We start from the raw sequence: 16,584 nt of genomic DNA on the forward strand, positions 1-16,584 counted from the left end.
CCATACTGTCTCCGTGGGGGTCTCTCTAGGGAAGTGGGGTGTCCAGTACAACCTGCCACTTTCCCAGCCCCCTCAAGATCTCCCCGTCACTGGCACCTAGTGGCAGGACCTGATCCTCCTGTGTAGGAAGCTCTTGGGTCCTGGGGAGCTGGCACTGCCACACCTGGGCACCCCGTGGTACTGTCAGACCCCCAGCATCAATGTGGGCCTCTGGCCGGATGCAGTCCTGGGAGGAAGACAGGCCCGTCCCTGGGTCCCTGCCGCTTTCCTCTCCTGCCCCCAGCTCTGGCTCCCTGCTCACCATAGACCACCAGCTTGGCTCTTCTGGACGTGGAGCCCACCTCGTTGGTGGCCTGGCACTCGTAGTCTCCACTGTCCGTGGGTGAGACGGAGGCCAGGAATAGAGACCCCTCTTCCAGCACCTCCACACCTGGCCGGTCCTGCAGGGGCTCTGAGGACGGGCCCTTCCGCCATGTGATCTGCGGCTTGGGCGTTCCTGGCAGGGTGCACAGAGTCATCAGTACATACACCCTGACACCTTCCCCTCCACACCTGCACTGTCCCCCACACATCTCTTCTGTGCAAAAGGGGCTGACCCTCCAGGGACGACTCCAGGCACCTCCGTCCCCCCGAGGCTGGGAGGAGCATTTCACTCGGAGCTGTGGGCGCCCCCACACCCGCCACCTACCCACACTGTCCATCTATATGGCCTCCCAGGGTGCCTGAGGGACCAAGGCAGGGGACTGCACGTCTGTTTTCTGGTTCTCTTCAGAGCAAGGCCCCATCCAGTCCCCTCATTTAGAACTGCACCCCAACTGGCACCCCCAGCCCCTGCCCTCCCTGCTTTTCAGCCATTGCCCTCCACTTTCCAGTGACCGGAGGATGCATCTATGATTCAGGTCTCTGTCGCCTCTTATCTGTGTGCCCCACCCCCACAAGGGCCAGGCTCTTTGTTTTTTTCTGTGGTGTGACTGCCAGCCTCTAGCACAGTGCGTGGCACTCAATAGGCACTAAATCAACAAACGAGCCGAGCCTGCCATGCTCCAGCACCCTGCTTTGTGCCCTGGGGTCAGGGCCTGCAGGAGGCCCCAACTCTGCTCAGCCTGCTCCTGCTCCTCCCTCCACGAGCCTGGGCCAGTCACTTTGCCAGCCACCATCCCTAGCCCCACCACAAGTGCCGCACCCCCCAGGCCCTTGACCTCTAGGACACACCCCATGTTGGTCTGTGCACACAGCCTGGTTACACAGTAGGTGTGCCAGAAATAGCTGCCCACTGGGCTGGAGTGGAGCTGTCAGTCACGGGCCCCAAGGACAGGGCCTGCCCAGAGGGGGTCCTGTGTGGGCCGAAGCTAACAGCCCAGTCCTCCAAGTGACCCCTTTGAGGCACACTGCCCCGAGGTCGCAGCCTGAGCCCCAGGCACATGCTCTGCTGCCGCTCTCCTGGCCGTAGCTCTCACCTGCCCCCCGACCTCCGCCAGCGCCGACTCAGGGGAACCTGTGGGGTCCCCACATTTGCAGATCGGCACGTCACTCCCAACCGCCTCTGCTGCCACCACTGGTCATCAGGACTGTTGTAGCTAACACTGATTATCATTAGAAAGGCCCGCCCCTGGCAGCGGGGGCCCAGGGGTAGACACGTACACTGTGGGCCGCTCACTCTTTCATCCTTTGAAGGACCAGTAAGCGTGGTGGTGGGCAAGACATGGCATGTGGAAGGCACACTGGCATCATCTCTGCAGGAGGGTGCCCTGCCCACTCCGCCCTACCCTGACTGCCCACCATAAAGTGCCAGAGACCCTCCCTGCTGGCATGAGGGAAAGGGAGGGCCCAGGGCCCTGCTCCATTTCCACCCATGCTCTGCGTGTCCTTGGGCAACTTATTGAATCCCTCTGTGCCCGTTTTCCCCTGGAATCCTCTGCCCAGAACGCAAGCCAGAATGTCCCACCACCAGCGGCTGCTACCCCCACTCCCCACCGTGGAGATACACACCACACACACACAACACGATACACACACCACACTACATACACAAAGCACCATACACACATACCACACACAAACAGACACACCAAGCACTACACACACCACACACTACACACCAAACACCACACACACCACACACCACATACACACCACATACTACATACGCCACACACTACCCACACCACATACTACATACACCACACACTACCCACACCACACATGACATACATACCAAACAACACACATACCACACACCACGTACTACATACGGCACACACGACATACATACCAAACACCACACACACCATACAACACATACACAGCACATACTACACACACCACACACACAACATACACATACCACATACACACCACACACCAACATACACACACACCACACACAGAGCATACATATCAAACACCGCACACACCACACATCACATACACACTACACACACCACACACTACACACACCACACACTACACACACCACACACGATACACATACCACAACACAACATACACACTACACACCATGCACACACCACAAACATACACAGCAAACACCACACACTACATACATATCACACATCACACTAAACACATCACTATACACACACCACACACAACATACACACCAAACACCATGCTCACACCACACACAATACATACCAAATACCACATACACACCATGCAATACACACCACACACACCACACACACACCACACACACCAAACACCACGCACACACCACACACACCACACACTATACACACCACACACAACATACAAAGAAAATACACCAAACACTGCACACTACACACACCAAACCACACACACAACATACATGCCAAACACCACACACACGCCACATACCACATACTACATACACCAAACACCATACACATACCACACACACAACATATATACCAAACACCAGACACACACCACACACAGCAGTCACCACATACACACCACATGCTACACACCATACATGCAAACACCATGCACACAAAACACCACACACACACCACACATTCACACATACACACCACACACTACGCATCATACACACACACTACATACACATCAGACAACATACACACACCAGGTACATATACACCAAACACCATACACACACCACACATCACACACTCCACACAACAAACACCACACACATACACACAACATACATACCAAACACTATACACACACTGCACACACCAAACACCACATACCACACCACACTACACACCACACACACCACATACATACACCACACACATACACCATGCACACCACACACAACATACACACCAAACACCATACACACACCACACACACACTACACACACCAAACACCACGTACCACATACACATCACACACCACACATTACATACAAACACTGTGCACACCACACATACACCAAACACCATATACATAGACCACACACCACATACACACAGAACACATGCATGCACACACATCCCACACATGACACACACACCACATACACGACACATTCACACACTCACACACATGCACACATGCACGCCCCCCTCTCATCTTCCTCAGCTTTTCCCAGAGAGCCCCCATACTTCCCACCACCCCAGGGGCCAGGCCTTCCGAGCTGCTGGTCAGGAGGGGTGATGGGTTTCTGCTGTGGAACTTGGTTCAGCCCAATCTCAGCCTAAAGCGCTCCATAGTGCAGGACGGCCCTGAAGCTCTGTGACAAGGAGATCCCCGGGCACCAGCTGCTGCCCAGTCACTCATATCGCCCCCTCCCCACTGTGCAGAGTCCCACACACACCACACACACCACACACACCACACACACCACACACACACCACCAAGTGGGTGTCCAGGCTCTGGGCCTTCACGCCCCACCCCACCCCCACGAGGAAGAGGCAGATGGTGTCACTGCAGGGCCCAGGGAGTCCCCATGAGGGTGCTGGGCTCAGTCCCATCCCTGTAGCCCTAAGGGCGCCCCGAGTCCAAGGCCACAGGGCTGTGAAACAGGGCCCTCCTGACCAGGAAGGAGGCCAGGGGCAGCCCAGGCGGCAGGCCCGTTGGGGAGAGGCAGTGCTACCAGAGGGGATTTGGGTGAGGCTGACAGGCTCAGGGCTGGCCCCTGACTGATCAAGGCTGCATGTGGCAGTCAGGGGACACAGACAGGGCAGGAGTCCTGGGACTGGGTGGGTCCCACCTTCCACTATCTCCCACCTCCCGAAAGCTCAGAACGGCTGCTTGCTGTTAGCAGAGACCAACACGAGGTGGCGCCATAGTCAAGGGCCCAGGACCTGGGGGTGGGGGGTAGTGGGCACAGGTGGCCAGGTGGACAGGTGGGCAGCTCTGTGTGTGGGGATCCGGAGGGGCTCTCAGAGCTCCCACCCAGGTCCTGCCCCCTGCCTAGGTGGGTGCCATCCCTACATGCCTCTCCCTGAGTACGTTCTGGGGCCTTCCTGGGTGCCCTGCAGCTCACGGATGAACGACCGAGACTAGAGATGCCCCCTAGGCTCCTGCCAGGCTTTGGTGACCTGCCACTTGCTACCAGACACCAGACAGCACCTTTCAGAGAACCTCAGCCCCACAGAGGGGAGGCCGCGCTCCCAGCCATGGAGGAGCCCAACACCGAAAGAAGCAGCTGAGGCAGTGGCGGGGGCTGAGGAGGGATCTTCTGGGTGGGGCCGTGGGGTTCACAAAAAGGCAGAAGCCAGGCATCCAGCACATTTCCTGAGCCCTCCTAAGATGCCAGCCCCGTACACGCATGGGGTCCCACTGAGTTCTCACAGCAGCCCCGCACAGAGAGGGCTGGTACAACCCCACTGTCCAGACAGAGAAAGTGAGGCTCAGAAAGCAGATGGAAACTGTCCTGAGTTACACAGCCAGGAAGGGCCAGGGCTGGGTTCGGCGCTGGGCAGCTGACCCAAGGTGGCTCTCGGCCCCGCACTGTGCTCCTGCCCCAAAGACAAGCCCAGAAAAGCTGGTTTGGCCAGAACCACTGACTCCATCCTCCGTGGGAAAGTCAGGGGCACGGGGAGAGGCGGGCTGACCACAAAGCCCCAACCCACAAGGGCCCTGGGCTGCCTCAGCCCCGGAGATCACAGCCCCGATGCTGAGGCGCACAGGGGAGCAGGGCAGGGGTCACACTTGTCCATACTCTGAGTCACACCCCGGCTGTGTGACTCCAGGCAAGTCACTTAACCCCTTTGGGCCTGGATTTCCCCCAATAAAAAGGAGTGAATGCTAACACCATCCTGCAGGGCTGACCATAGGATGAACCGTCTGGCGTGCTGCTGACAAGGAGCACGTGCCCTGTGGGCTCCGCCTGCCACGCACAACCCAGGGCACTGAAACGTGAGTGGGAGCTCCTTCCTAGGCCAGCGCACCCCACCTCCCCAGGCCCACCCCAGATGCAGCTTCACCTCTGGCAGGGCACGGCAGGCTGGCGTTCTCTCCGGCCACTCGCTCCAGCAGGCCGCTGGTCTCATCAGCACCCCAGTGCGGTGGCTCTGTAGGAAGGCGACATGACCGCACCCATACCTCAAGCCCAAAGCCTGGGACCCCTCAACCCCTGCTTCCAAGGAACCCAGGGCCAATGGGGAGGGCGTCCCCTACCAGAATCCCGGCCCCTAGCCTCCTGGCAAGTCCAGTCAGGCCCAGGGGTACTGACTCACCCCTGCAGGGAGGCCCCATGGCGCAGCCACCAGGGCTGAGCCCCACAGGCTGGAGAGGCTGAGCTGTACCCTCAAACACAAGGGGCCATGAGTGGTCCCTCTCAGCAGTGACTTTCCAAGCTTTTATTTATTTATTTATTTATTTATTTATTTATTTATTTATTTATTTATTTATTTATTTATTTATTTAAAGAGATGGGGTTTCACTATGTTGGCCAGACTGGTCTCGAACTCCTGGGCTCAAGCGATCCGCCCACCTCGGCCTCCCAAAGTGCTGGGATTACAGGCATGAGCCACCACACTTAGCCCCAAGCTTGTTTTAAATTCCTAATAGTGAAACTGCTAGCACCACTGATCCAGAACTTTCTATGCGCCAGGTGCTTCACACAACTGGGGTCAGAGAGTGTAGGTGACCAGCCTGTGTTGTCCGGATGGCCCTGGGTCCAGTGCCACTCCCCAGGTACTGCCTCAGGTGCCTCTGTCCACCCAGGTACTCAGGGGCCCCACAGGTCACCGCCCAAGGGGAAGGAGTACAGGGAACTCCTGCTGGGAGCTCTGAGGACCACCTGGTCCATACCCAAGGGATGACAAAGGCTCCTGGACACAGGATAGCTTTAAGGTCCAAGAAAGGGCCAGGGCTCTATCTGTCCCAGGAAGGAAGGGAACGGGCAGGCACAGAGCCCGGAACAGAGACGAGCACCTCCCAAGTCCAGGCTGTGGCTGGGAGAGCTGGGGAGAAGCAGGTTCTGGGGTCAGGGAGACTCACCCAGCACCCTGAGCTCCACCTCCCAGGCGTCCACCCCGGCGCTGTTGGAGGCCTCACAGCGGTACCTCCCGGCATCAGAGGTTCTGACGGCCGCGAAGTGGACGGAGCCCTCAGGCCCCCGGCCCCGCAGGACCACGCCGTCCTTGGACCAACTCAGCTGGGGCCCTGGGTTCCCCTCAGCCACGCAGTTCAGATCCAGCGCTTCTCCCACCAGCACCTTCAGAACCCGAGGGCCTGGCTGCACCTGAGGGGGCACTAAGGGGACACAGGAGGGGTATCAAGGTGGGAGGACTCAGGCGAGAGGGTCCCAGAACCCAGACCCAAGCCACATCTCAGATGTCACCAACCAGCAAAATTGTCACGGAGCACAATCTAAGGCTGGCAGGAAAAGACGTTGGAACTCCCCACGTGGACTCCCCCAAAGTGAGTGAGCTCCGGTCTTTCACCTGAACACACACACTCTTGTGAAAGACTCAACCCTCAGGGCTGAGCTTGTACTTCCCTCTGTCCCCACCAATGTGCCCGACATCATTTAAGAACCGCCACTCAGGGCTGGGAGCAGTGGCTCACGCATGTAATCCCAGCACTTTGGGAGGCCGAGGTGGGCAGATCGCCTGAGGTCAGGCATTTGACACCAGCCCGGCCAACATGGCAAAACCCCATCTCTACTAAAAATACGAAAATTAGCTGGGGGTGGTGGCGCACACCTGTGATCCCAACTACTCAGAGGCTGAAGCACAAGAATTGCTTGAACCCGGGAGGCGGAGGTTACAGTGACCTGAGATCGTGCCACTGCACTCCAGCCTATGTGACAAAGGGAGGCTCTGTCTCAAAAAAAAAAAAAAAAAAAGCACCACTTGGGATTCATCCAGCTCAGTGCACAGGTGGGGAAACTGAGGCAGGGCAGAGGGGGGTTGACTCATAATGGCCAAGCAAGGTTGGGAGGCAGCATGCGCAGTGGTGGCTCCGATCCCAGTTCAGCCAAGGGACCCTGCTCCAGCCAGAGCCTCAGTTCCACCTCGTCACAACCCCTCCCGCCCTGCGGGATGACATGAGGTGCAGCACTAAAGCAGCCAGCACAGAGCCTGGTGCCTGGCATGCTGTGGCTGGAGTCACTCCAGCTGCGCATCATCGCTGCCTGTCCTTCCCTCCCCCTGGCTGTGGCTACCCGTTCTTTCACATTTGTGGTTTCAAATCACTTTCTCATCCTCCATCTCACTCGGTCCTACCTACACGGCAGGTTATGCCATCCATGTCTGCACATTTTGCAGAGGGGGAAACTGAGGCTCAGAAAGGTGATATGACTTGGCCAGAGTCGCCCCCCTCCCTCAGTGGATAGGAGCTGGCACCAACCCTGGGTCTGAGTGTCCAAGGGTCCAGGCCCCTGCGGGACCAGACTGCTTGGGCATAAGACAATTCTCAGAGCCCAGGGGCCACCCTGCTCCAGGCACTGCGTGGGACACTGGGACAAGTGTCCTGGACCCTCGAGGGAAGCTGAGGTGCACCCACCCCCTATGCAGTTTCTGAGAAGGAGCCCGGATATAAGACCACCCATGGGAATCTGGCCCTTGGGTGGAGACCAGCCCCTTAGCCCAGGGCCTGGATGCCCAGGAGGGCTCCCTGCCCAGGCGCACAGAGAGCATGGATGCCCCGCCCTCCCGTCGATCTCTCTCTCACACACACCCGCTGAAAACAATAACAGTGTCCACTGCTCTGAGCATTCAATGCTCACAGTGGGGTGGGCTTTATTGTGGCCTCACTTTATAAGAGGAGGAAAGCAAAGCTCAGAGAGGCCAAGTGACTGGCCTAAGATCACACAGCCAGTCAGTAGCAGAGTCGGGATTCAAACCCAGCTCTGCCAACATTGAGGCCCTGCTCATTATCCTGCCTCCCTGTTCCTGTGTCTCTCTCACACCCCCATGCAAACCTACGGGAACCCTGGCGCCCCCTCCCACTCTGGGCCTCAGCCTGTCCAGCTGTAAAATGGGGTGTGAGCTTAGATCCAGGGCAGCACGCTTTTTCTGTAAAGAGTCAGGTGGTCAGGATGCTGGGCTGTGAGGCCAGGCAGGCTCTCTCCACTTCTCACCTCTGCCGTCAGAGGGTAAAGCTGCCACCAGCAGCACATAGATGAACATATGTGGGTGTGTTCCAATAAAACTTGTATTTATAAACACTGAATTTTTGTTTTGTTTTGTTTTGTTTTGTTTGAGACAGGATCTTGCACTGTTACCCAGGCTGGAGTACAGTGGCATGATCACCGGCTCACTGTAGCCTCGACCTCCTGGGCTCAATCTATCTTCCCACCTCGGCCTCCTGAGTAGCTGGGACTACAGCTGCGGACCATTGCGAGTGGGTAATTTTTTATTTTTTGTAGAGATGGGGTCTTGCTATGCTGACTAGGCTGGTCTCGAACTTCCGGGCCCAAGCCACCCTCCCGCTTAGGCCTCCCAGAGTGCTGGGATTATAGGCATGAGTCACCATGGCTGGCCAACACTGAAATTTGAATTTCAGATACATTTGATATGTCACGAAACATTATTTGGTTGGTTTTTTTGTGCGTGTCTAATTATTTTAAAAAGTGAAAGCTCATGATCTCTGAAAACAGGAGGGCGGATGGGGCCCTGGGGCCATAGTCGGGCCTGTCTCGGATGCCTCTCAGGGTTCTTTCGGATGACGAGTGCCCTCCCTTTACAGTGTAGGACTCTCACTGGCTGGCTCCCTTTGAATGAGCCCTGGACTCACAGGGGAACACCCTCTCCTGGGACCCTCCACCAGGCTGGGAACCAGAACCACAGTGGGGTACGTGGGGACCTCGGACAAGAGGAAGGGATGCACCGAGAGACAGCGGCACTTCCTGTTATAGGTGCACAAAGTGCCTCGTTGATGGCAGTGGTGGGAGCAGGAGCTCAGAAGGGCCTCTTGGGGGGCATTAAGATGCTCCCAGCAGGAGGGGGCTCTGTGGCACCTCACAGGCCTCTTCCCATCACCACGCCCTGGGCTCCCAGCTGGGCCTCGTGCACCAGGCAGAGATACTCCCAGACCCACCTTCATGGGTTCCCCTCTGACCCCCTTCCTCCCAAACCCAGGTCCCCACGGCTCTCTGCCCTGTGTTCTTGGGGGCCTCTGAACAGCATCTCTAGGACCCCCCAGGAGGTATGGGGAGAGGTGGAGAAAAAGTGTGGAGGAGGAGACACAGGCCTGAGAGAGACAGGAAGTGGGGGTGGCAAGAGGAGGTGGCAGAGGCACACGGAGGGAGAGGTGACAGAGCCTGACAGACCTGGGCGTGGGCTGCAGGAGGGGCACTGAGAGACCTGAGGGACAGGCAGGGTGATGGGGGACAGGGAGGGACTGGGGCTGCCAACTGGTCCTACCTTGTACCCCAAGGACGTAGCGCCGGGAGGTGGACCCCGCAGGGTTACTGGCTGTACACTCATAGTGGCCGCTGTCACCCACCTGGACCTGGGCCAGACGCAGGGAGCCAGACGGGAGGAGGCCCTGCCTGCGGGAATGAGGAGCACTGGTGAGACCTCCACTGACCCCACACACATGGAAAGGCTTCAAGACCCAACTTGAACCAGCCACCTCCCCCAGGAAGCCTTCTGGTAATGAAACAGCACCCACCATCTAGCCCCCACCCCCGCCTCCACCCTCCCTGAACCACCAGGCCAGGGCCACTCCCATGCCTACTGGTGTAAGAGAAGAAGAGCCCTGGACTAGGAGTCCACTGGCTTGGGTTCGAGTTTAAACTCTAAATCCTTCCTAGCTGTGTGGCCTCGGGCAAGTTGCTTCACTTCTTGGAGCCTCATCTATAAAATGGGCATGCTAAGACGGCCTGTGTCTGGGCTACAGCTGGTAAACGGAATCCATGACAGGCTCAGCCCAGGGCCAGGAACCTGCCCACCGCTTGACACCTGTTGACTGCGGGTGGCAACTCCCCCTCCTCTGCCACACACACCTGCCCTGCGTGTGGGATGAAGAAGCTGGCAGCCCTGAGGCCCTCTGGTCTGGTGCCAGGGCCGGCCTGATTCTGACCGCAGTTGCTTGGTGCTCTCAGTCCAGAACTGTGTTCAGGGTCCTCAGGAGGAAGCTGCGGAGCCCCCACCCCCACTGCCATCGTTGTCCTCCCCAGTCTGGCTCAGCTTGATAAGTCACATGACCCCCATCCCACAGGGATGTAGGACCCCCAGCCAGGCTCCTGCAGCTGGGCTGCACCCCAAGGGCCCCCTGCAGACATGATGTCACTGGCCCATATGTGCTGGCTCTGCACAGCCCCTGCCTCCATAAAACAGGGAAGGCAGCTGTGGCCACTGACCCTGGGTGGCCCCGAGAGCACGCAGCCAGCACAGGCGGGGAGGGGACTGCAAGGCCCAGTCACTGGCCCTGCGCTCATCAGCTGGGCTCTAGAACCCAGCAGGCCTGGGATGCTCCAGTCCTGGCCCCCACCTTGCTTTCTGCTGAGCCTCAATTTCCTCCTCTGCAAAACGGGGATTACAGAGCCCCTTATAGAATCCTTAAGGCCCTCATAGCCCCCACCTTGCAGGCAGCTACAAGGATCACATGAGACATGGTAAGCAAAGTGCAGGCCGTGCAGTCATTAAACAGGGCAATACCGTCGGTAATTCTCGGGCTACTAGCTGAGAACTCTGTCTCCCCATCTGTAAAGTAGGTCAAAGACAGCCCCTTCCCAGCCATCCCCTCCATCCATTTGTCCCAAGCATCCAGCAGCCTCTTGGGACAAGTTCTCTAAGGATGGCTGTGGATGACATAGTGGGTGGTGCTCTCTAGAGCCTGAGCACTGGGCTGGATTCCCTGGGTCTAACCTGCTGGGCCATGTGCTTGCTGTGTGAGGTTGGGCAAGTCACCTCACCTTCCTGTGCCTACTTCATCTCTTTTTGGAAAATAGAGCCATCGGTTGTGCTCATTGCTCACAGGGTTGTCAAAAGAACTGAATGGCCTAATTCATAGCATGGCGTCTGGAACAGAGAGGCACTCAATCCAGGTCAGCTGCTTCCACGGAGACAAGAGCACATGCATAAATAACACATAATGTTTTGCATGTTTTAAAACTTGCATCATGAGCTGTATCACGACATAAACGGCATCATGAGTATATACATATATAGGTCTATTCACTCCTTTTTGACTGTTGTGTAATATTCCCTTGTATGATCACACCACAATTTATGAACTCGCTCCCTTTTGAGTGGACACTTAAACATTTAGATCTTTATCTCTTCCTTCTTTCCTTCCTTTCTCCTTTCTCTCTCTCTGTTTCACACTGCTGTATGTGTCTCACATGCACTGGAGCAGGTCTCCTGGGCTACAGGCTCACACCCTCTGCTCTCAAAGATCTCACACCTTGCAGGGCAGGGGTTCTCATCAGAATCTCCCAGCTGCATGTGACACATGCTGATTCTCAGGCCCTGCCCAGAGACTCATTCCATGGAGGTAGGAATTGGGGTTTTACTAAAAAGCCCTAGGTAGCTGATACAAGTGGCTGGGGAACCATCTCCAGGGAACCACTGCCTGGGGACATGAAGAAGCGCGCCTTCCCCAAGAAGCAGCATGGCAGAGCAGATGGGTGTGGGTCTTTGACGGCAGGTGTCCCGGTGAGAACCACCATTCTGCCTCTTACAGGCTGACCTTGGGCCAAGGACGCCATCTCCCTGAGTTTCAGTGTCCTTATCTAGTATGAACTGATATCACGCACACAAAGCCAGAGGTGCCCAGGACATAGTGTATGGATAACACCTGCTCATCTTTCAATACCGAGACATCACCTCCTCCAGGTCACCTAAACTGCCTTGTAATATTAGTGTGACACAAATCCCCAGCCAGTGTCTGGGATCTCTCCCCAGTCTTCAATCAGCTGGGCAGCACTGAACAGGTTGCTCAGTCTTTACAGTACAAAGGAAAACGCGAGAAAACACCACGTAAATATGTATGCGTCCTGGCAATGGGTAAACATGTCCCCATTTCCCCTGGGTAGTTCTACTCTGTCTACCACTCCAGCTTGAATTTTCTCTCCTACAGCTTTTTAAAAAATTAAATAATGTTGACATGTTGACACTCACTAACCAAGGGCCAAATCCATTTGATGTTGAAATTTATACACTCAATCACATTCCAGGCTGGGATGCAGTTCCCTCCCTAGACTTCATCGCAACAGCTGGGCTGGCAAACAGGGACGATGTGGGCCAGTGGGAAGAGGTCTGGGCTAGAAACTGGAGTTCCGGATCCGAGGTCCAACTGTGCTTCAGACATGCTGTGCAGGGCAGTCAACATCTCTGAACCCCATTTCATATTTGAAAAGGCAGCACCAAGTCTGGGCAACACGAGGAGACCTCGTCTCTACAAAAAATAAAAAATTAAGTGGGCATGGTGGCACATGCCTGTGGTCCCAGCTAATTGAGACGCTGAGCTGGGAGGATCACTCGAGCCCAGCAGATTGAGAGCTCTGGTTGTGCCACTGTACTCAGCCTGGGCAATGGGGCAAGACTCTGTGAAGAAAAATAAAGGTTGGGGGACGGGGGAGGAGAGAGACAGAGAGACAGACAGAGAGAGAGAGAGAGAGAGAGAGAAGGTAGCTCCAGACTCTATTATCTGGTAAGTTGCCTACCAGAACTTTAAGGACCTGCTCCTCTCCTTACCAAACCCTTAAAAAGATAGGAAATGGGGGCTTCTGGAAAAAAAAAAAAAAAAAACTTCCAAAAGTGTTAACAATTCACACCAATAAAAGTAAGTATCTTATCTTTCTTAGGAGCAGCCCAGATCATTTCCTAGAAGGAGGATTCTGCTTGCTACATCACCAAGGAAGAAATGCGGGAATCCATTTTACAGACGGACATGCTGAGGCCAAAGGACCCAGGACCTGCCAGCAGAGCCTGTGTCTGCTCTAAACGCCAAACTGGCAACATCCTCACCTGCTCTCAAGCCCTCTGTGGCTGCGCACTGCTCCCTGACAAAATCCAAGCACAGTACTATGGCCTGTGTGGGCCTACGCAGACCACCCCCAACTTCCCTGCATCCCTGCATGGGGGCACTGGAACTCTGTTCCTCCCCAGGGGGCCAGGCCCATCTCACCAGCCCTCCTTTGCACATGCTATTCCTTCTACCTGGGACATACCTGCACTTCCCACTCACCTGGATGATACTTGATTCATCTTCTAATACGGAGACATCACCTCCTCCAGGAAGGCTGTCTTGATGCCCCAGGCTGATAGGTCCATCCTGTAGGCTCCCACAGCTGCCTGAACATCCTGCCATCATAGCCTTCACCACACTACCTTGTCACCACCTGTCACCTGCCTGCCTGTGGCTCCAAGGGGACATCTGTCTTATTTCCCTTGGTATCTCCAGGACCTGCTCAGATTTGGCACAGAGACTTGCTTCTATCATGACCCTGCGCATGCTCTGCAGAGACTCAGGGAAAAGGTGAAGCTGCAGCTATGGGCCTGGGGTTTCGAGGGCAGCCCACCACCTGCTCCTTCTGCCTGCCACCACTCTCCTACCACATTCCGAGAGACTCAGTGGGAGGTTTGGGGGCTGCAGCCCAGCAGGGAAGTGGAGGCAGCAGTGGAGAGACGAGAGAAAGGGAGGAGGCCACACAGTCTCCGAGGAACAGGCTGCTGTTGGGCGCATGGTGTGATGAGCGGAGCAGACTTCATCGCGGCGTGCACGGCCAGATGGCTCCGTGCGGCGCCCAGATGAGCGTGGAGAGGTTTGAGGGGAATTTCCTGTTTATGACATCCATCTGGCTCGAGCCCCTGCAGTGAGGCGCATGCAGATGTCAGAGTGGTGGGGAGAAGCGAGAGGGGCCCGCGGGGCAGAGGGCTGCCCAGAGAGACCAAAGGGCATCTGATAGAAAGTGCCAGGAATAATGTCAGTTCCTAGGCCTCACTTGTCTGCCTCATCCCCAGCACACACCTTTGCTGCACTCAGGGAAGCCTTCCCCACTGCCCCAGGCAATGCCCTGCTTCCCATTGCATGCTTCCCATGCTATTATGCAGTTTACCACGCCTGTCATTATGCAGTCTGATGGCTCCATGAGAGGAGTAGCCAGGTCTGCCCAGGTCCCCGGCATGTCCCCAGCTCAGCATGGGCCCTGGCCTGGCCCATAGTGGGTGTCCAATAAATATTTCGTGGCAAATTGCAGCTGTTCCCTGTCCATGCCACACACTCCCTTCCCCTCCTTCACTGACCCTGGTCCCTGCTCTCCCTCCCTCCCCCTAGACCTTCCACCATCTCAATACTGCCCTCCTGCCCTCCCCAGACCCCCGCTGTCTCCCACATTGCTGTTCCTGCTGCCTCTGTCTATAAAGCATCCAGGAGCAGGGCCAGTGACTGTGGAATGAACGACACTCCTGCCAGAGTCACCCAGCCTGCTGCAGCGCTGGTTCTCAGCACAGAGCGCACAGTCAGGCAACACTCAACAGATGCCCACTATGCACTAGTGGACGCCAGCCCTGTGTCTGCTGGGTCCAGGACAGGGTCTGAGCCTGGGCAGGCAGCCTGGAGAGCATCCTTCCCAGCAACCACTGCCCCATCTCGCATCTTCTTCCTGTAGTCTGACCAGCATCACAGACCCGTGAGGAGGCCACACGAGGGAAGGTCATGCTGGAGAAATTCAGGAGGAGGTGCCTGAGACCCGCCAAAGGGCCAAGCACAATAAATAGGTCGGGGAAGATGGAGCCGGCGTCATTGTATGAGCCTGGAGAACATAAGCCCTGCGATGCTAGTGCTGCCAACGAGGATGGTGCTGACGCCATCCACAGCTGTCAACTATTGAGCGCTTCCTGTGTGTCACTGTGCCACTAAGCACGCTCTCACTTAGCATCCCAGCAGCCAGACCTACAAGGCAGGCAGACCCCACTGCCACACGCCCTTTTGCAGAGGAGAAGACTGAGCCTCCGGAGGTGTGGTCCTGGTGTCCATGGCTGCTCAGCTGGCCAGGGCACAGCGAGGACTTGACCCTCACACCGTGTGACCATGCTCCTTCCTAACTGCCACGGTGATCCAAACGTCCAGCTCTGAAGGTGAGTAAACTTAAACGTTCTCCAGAAAGAGAGCCACTGCTCACAGGCTGACAAGACGGACTCCAGAGCTACCAGGCCAGAAACCAACAAGGGCTTTGAGGTTCCACCAAGGTACAGTCCCCATGCAGGACCCTGGGCAGTCCGGGCATGCCACTGGCTTCCAGACAGCAGTGAGCTGCTTTCCCTGCCACAAGCCACCAGATCCCAGCTATAGGCCTCACCTCTCGCCTCTAATGAGCCGGCCCAGTGGCCTCCTTCCAGGAGAAGGGTGGGTGGGCAGCCTGTCCCGCAGTGTGCTTGGGAAGGGGCAGAGGAGGGTGGTGGGGTATCAAAGGAAGAAAACCTGGAGGAATGAGACAGAAGCGCACCATCCTCTGACTGCCCCCACACCGTGCTGGGATTAGGGATTTGGCCCTGTGTGGAATGCTGGCCGGCTGCCTCCGGGAGCCAGAGCCAGAGCCAGGAGTGCTCACAGCCGTCCCATCTCCTCATCGGAATCCCAAACAAACATTGTTGCCTGGAAACACTGCCTCGCCCCAGCATCCCTGGGCTGAATCATGGGACCAGAGCCCTGAGATGCTCTCTGGCCACCATCGCCTGTCCAACCCTTTCATTTCTCAAATGGAAAGGCTGAGGCCCAGGGAGGGGAGAGGGGAAAGGTCTTGTTTGAGGTCACTGGGCGAGCTGGGGTGAAGCTGAGATGGGACCCCAGGTCTTCTGCCACCTGACCTCACACACGGCCCAAGCCCACATCTTCTGTCTCTGAGGCTGCGACACAATCCTGGGCACAGGATATCGCTCAGTCAACGCTGCTGACTTCAATTTTGAATTTGCAACTTGGATGTCTTTTTCAAAAACAAGTCCCACGGGAAAGAAGCACTCAATGACCATTCCCACCCTCGGACTTCACCGTTGGCTTTTGGGACCGTCCCCCAAGGAACTGACCCAGGAGATAAAGAGGAACATTGTGCAAAGCTGCTCCAACAGTCCCATTTATGACTGCGAGAGTTGGCAACATGGCCGTGCCCCACACAGAGCAATGGCTCAGCAACGATGGGAGCCGAGCGCCCTGGAATGTTATTTTGCCCCTTTTTTTTTCTTTCCTTTTTTTTTTTTTTTTT

At 56.4% G+C, this 16,584-nt stretch overlaps 1 protein-coding gene across 1 annotated transcript in view; it reads right to left on the reverse strand.

Annotated features, from left to right (window-relative positions):
• Positions 1-16,584, reverse strand: part of HMCN2 (hemicentin 2) — a 178,088-nt gene that overhangs the window by 89,452 nt on the left and 72,052 nt on the right. The window contains exons 23-27 of the mRNA XM_011931437.1: positions 9,800-9,927; positions 6,429-6,683; positions 5,411-5,497; positions 302-496; positions 110-210 (exon numbers count right to left, since the gene is read on the reverse strand). Of these exons, the coding sequence (XP_011786827.1) occupies positions 110-210; positions 302-496; positions 5,411-5,497; positions 6,429-6,683; positions 9,800-9,927 (766 nt within the window). The remainder of the gene's footprint in view (positions 1-109; positions 211-301; positions 497-5,410; positions 5,498-6,428; positions 6,684-9,799; positions 9,928-16,584) is intronic.

Source organism: Colobus angolensis, unplaced genomic scaffold (assembly GCF_000951035.1).
Source record: "Colobus angolensis palliatus isolate OR3802 unplaced genomic scaffold, Cang.pa_1.0 Scaffold9, whole genome shotgun sequence".
Lineage (NCBI taxonomy): Eukaryota > Metazoa > Chordata > Mammalia > Primates > Cercopithecidae > Colobus > Colobus angolensis.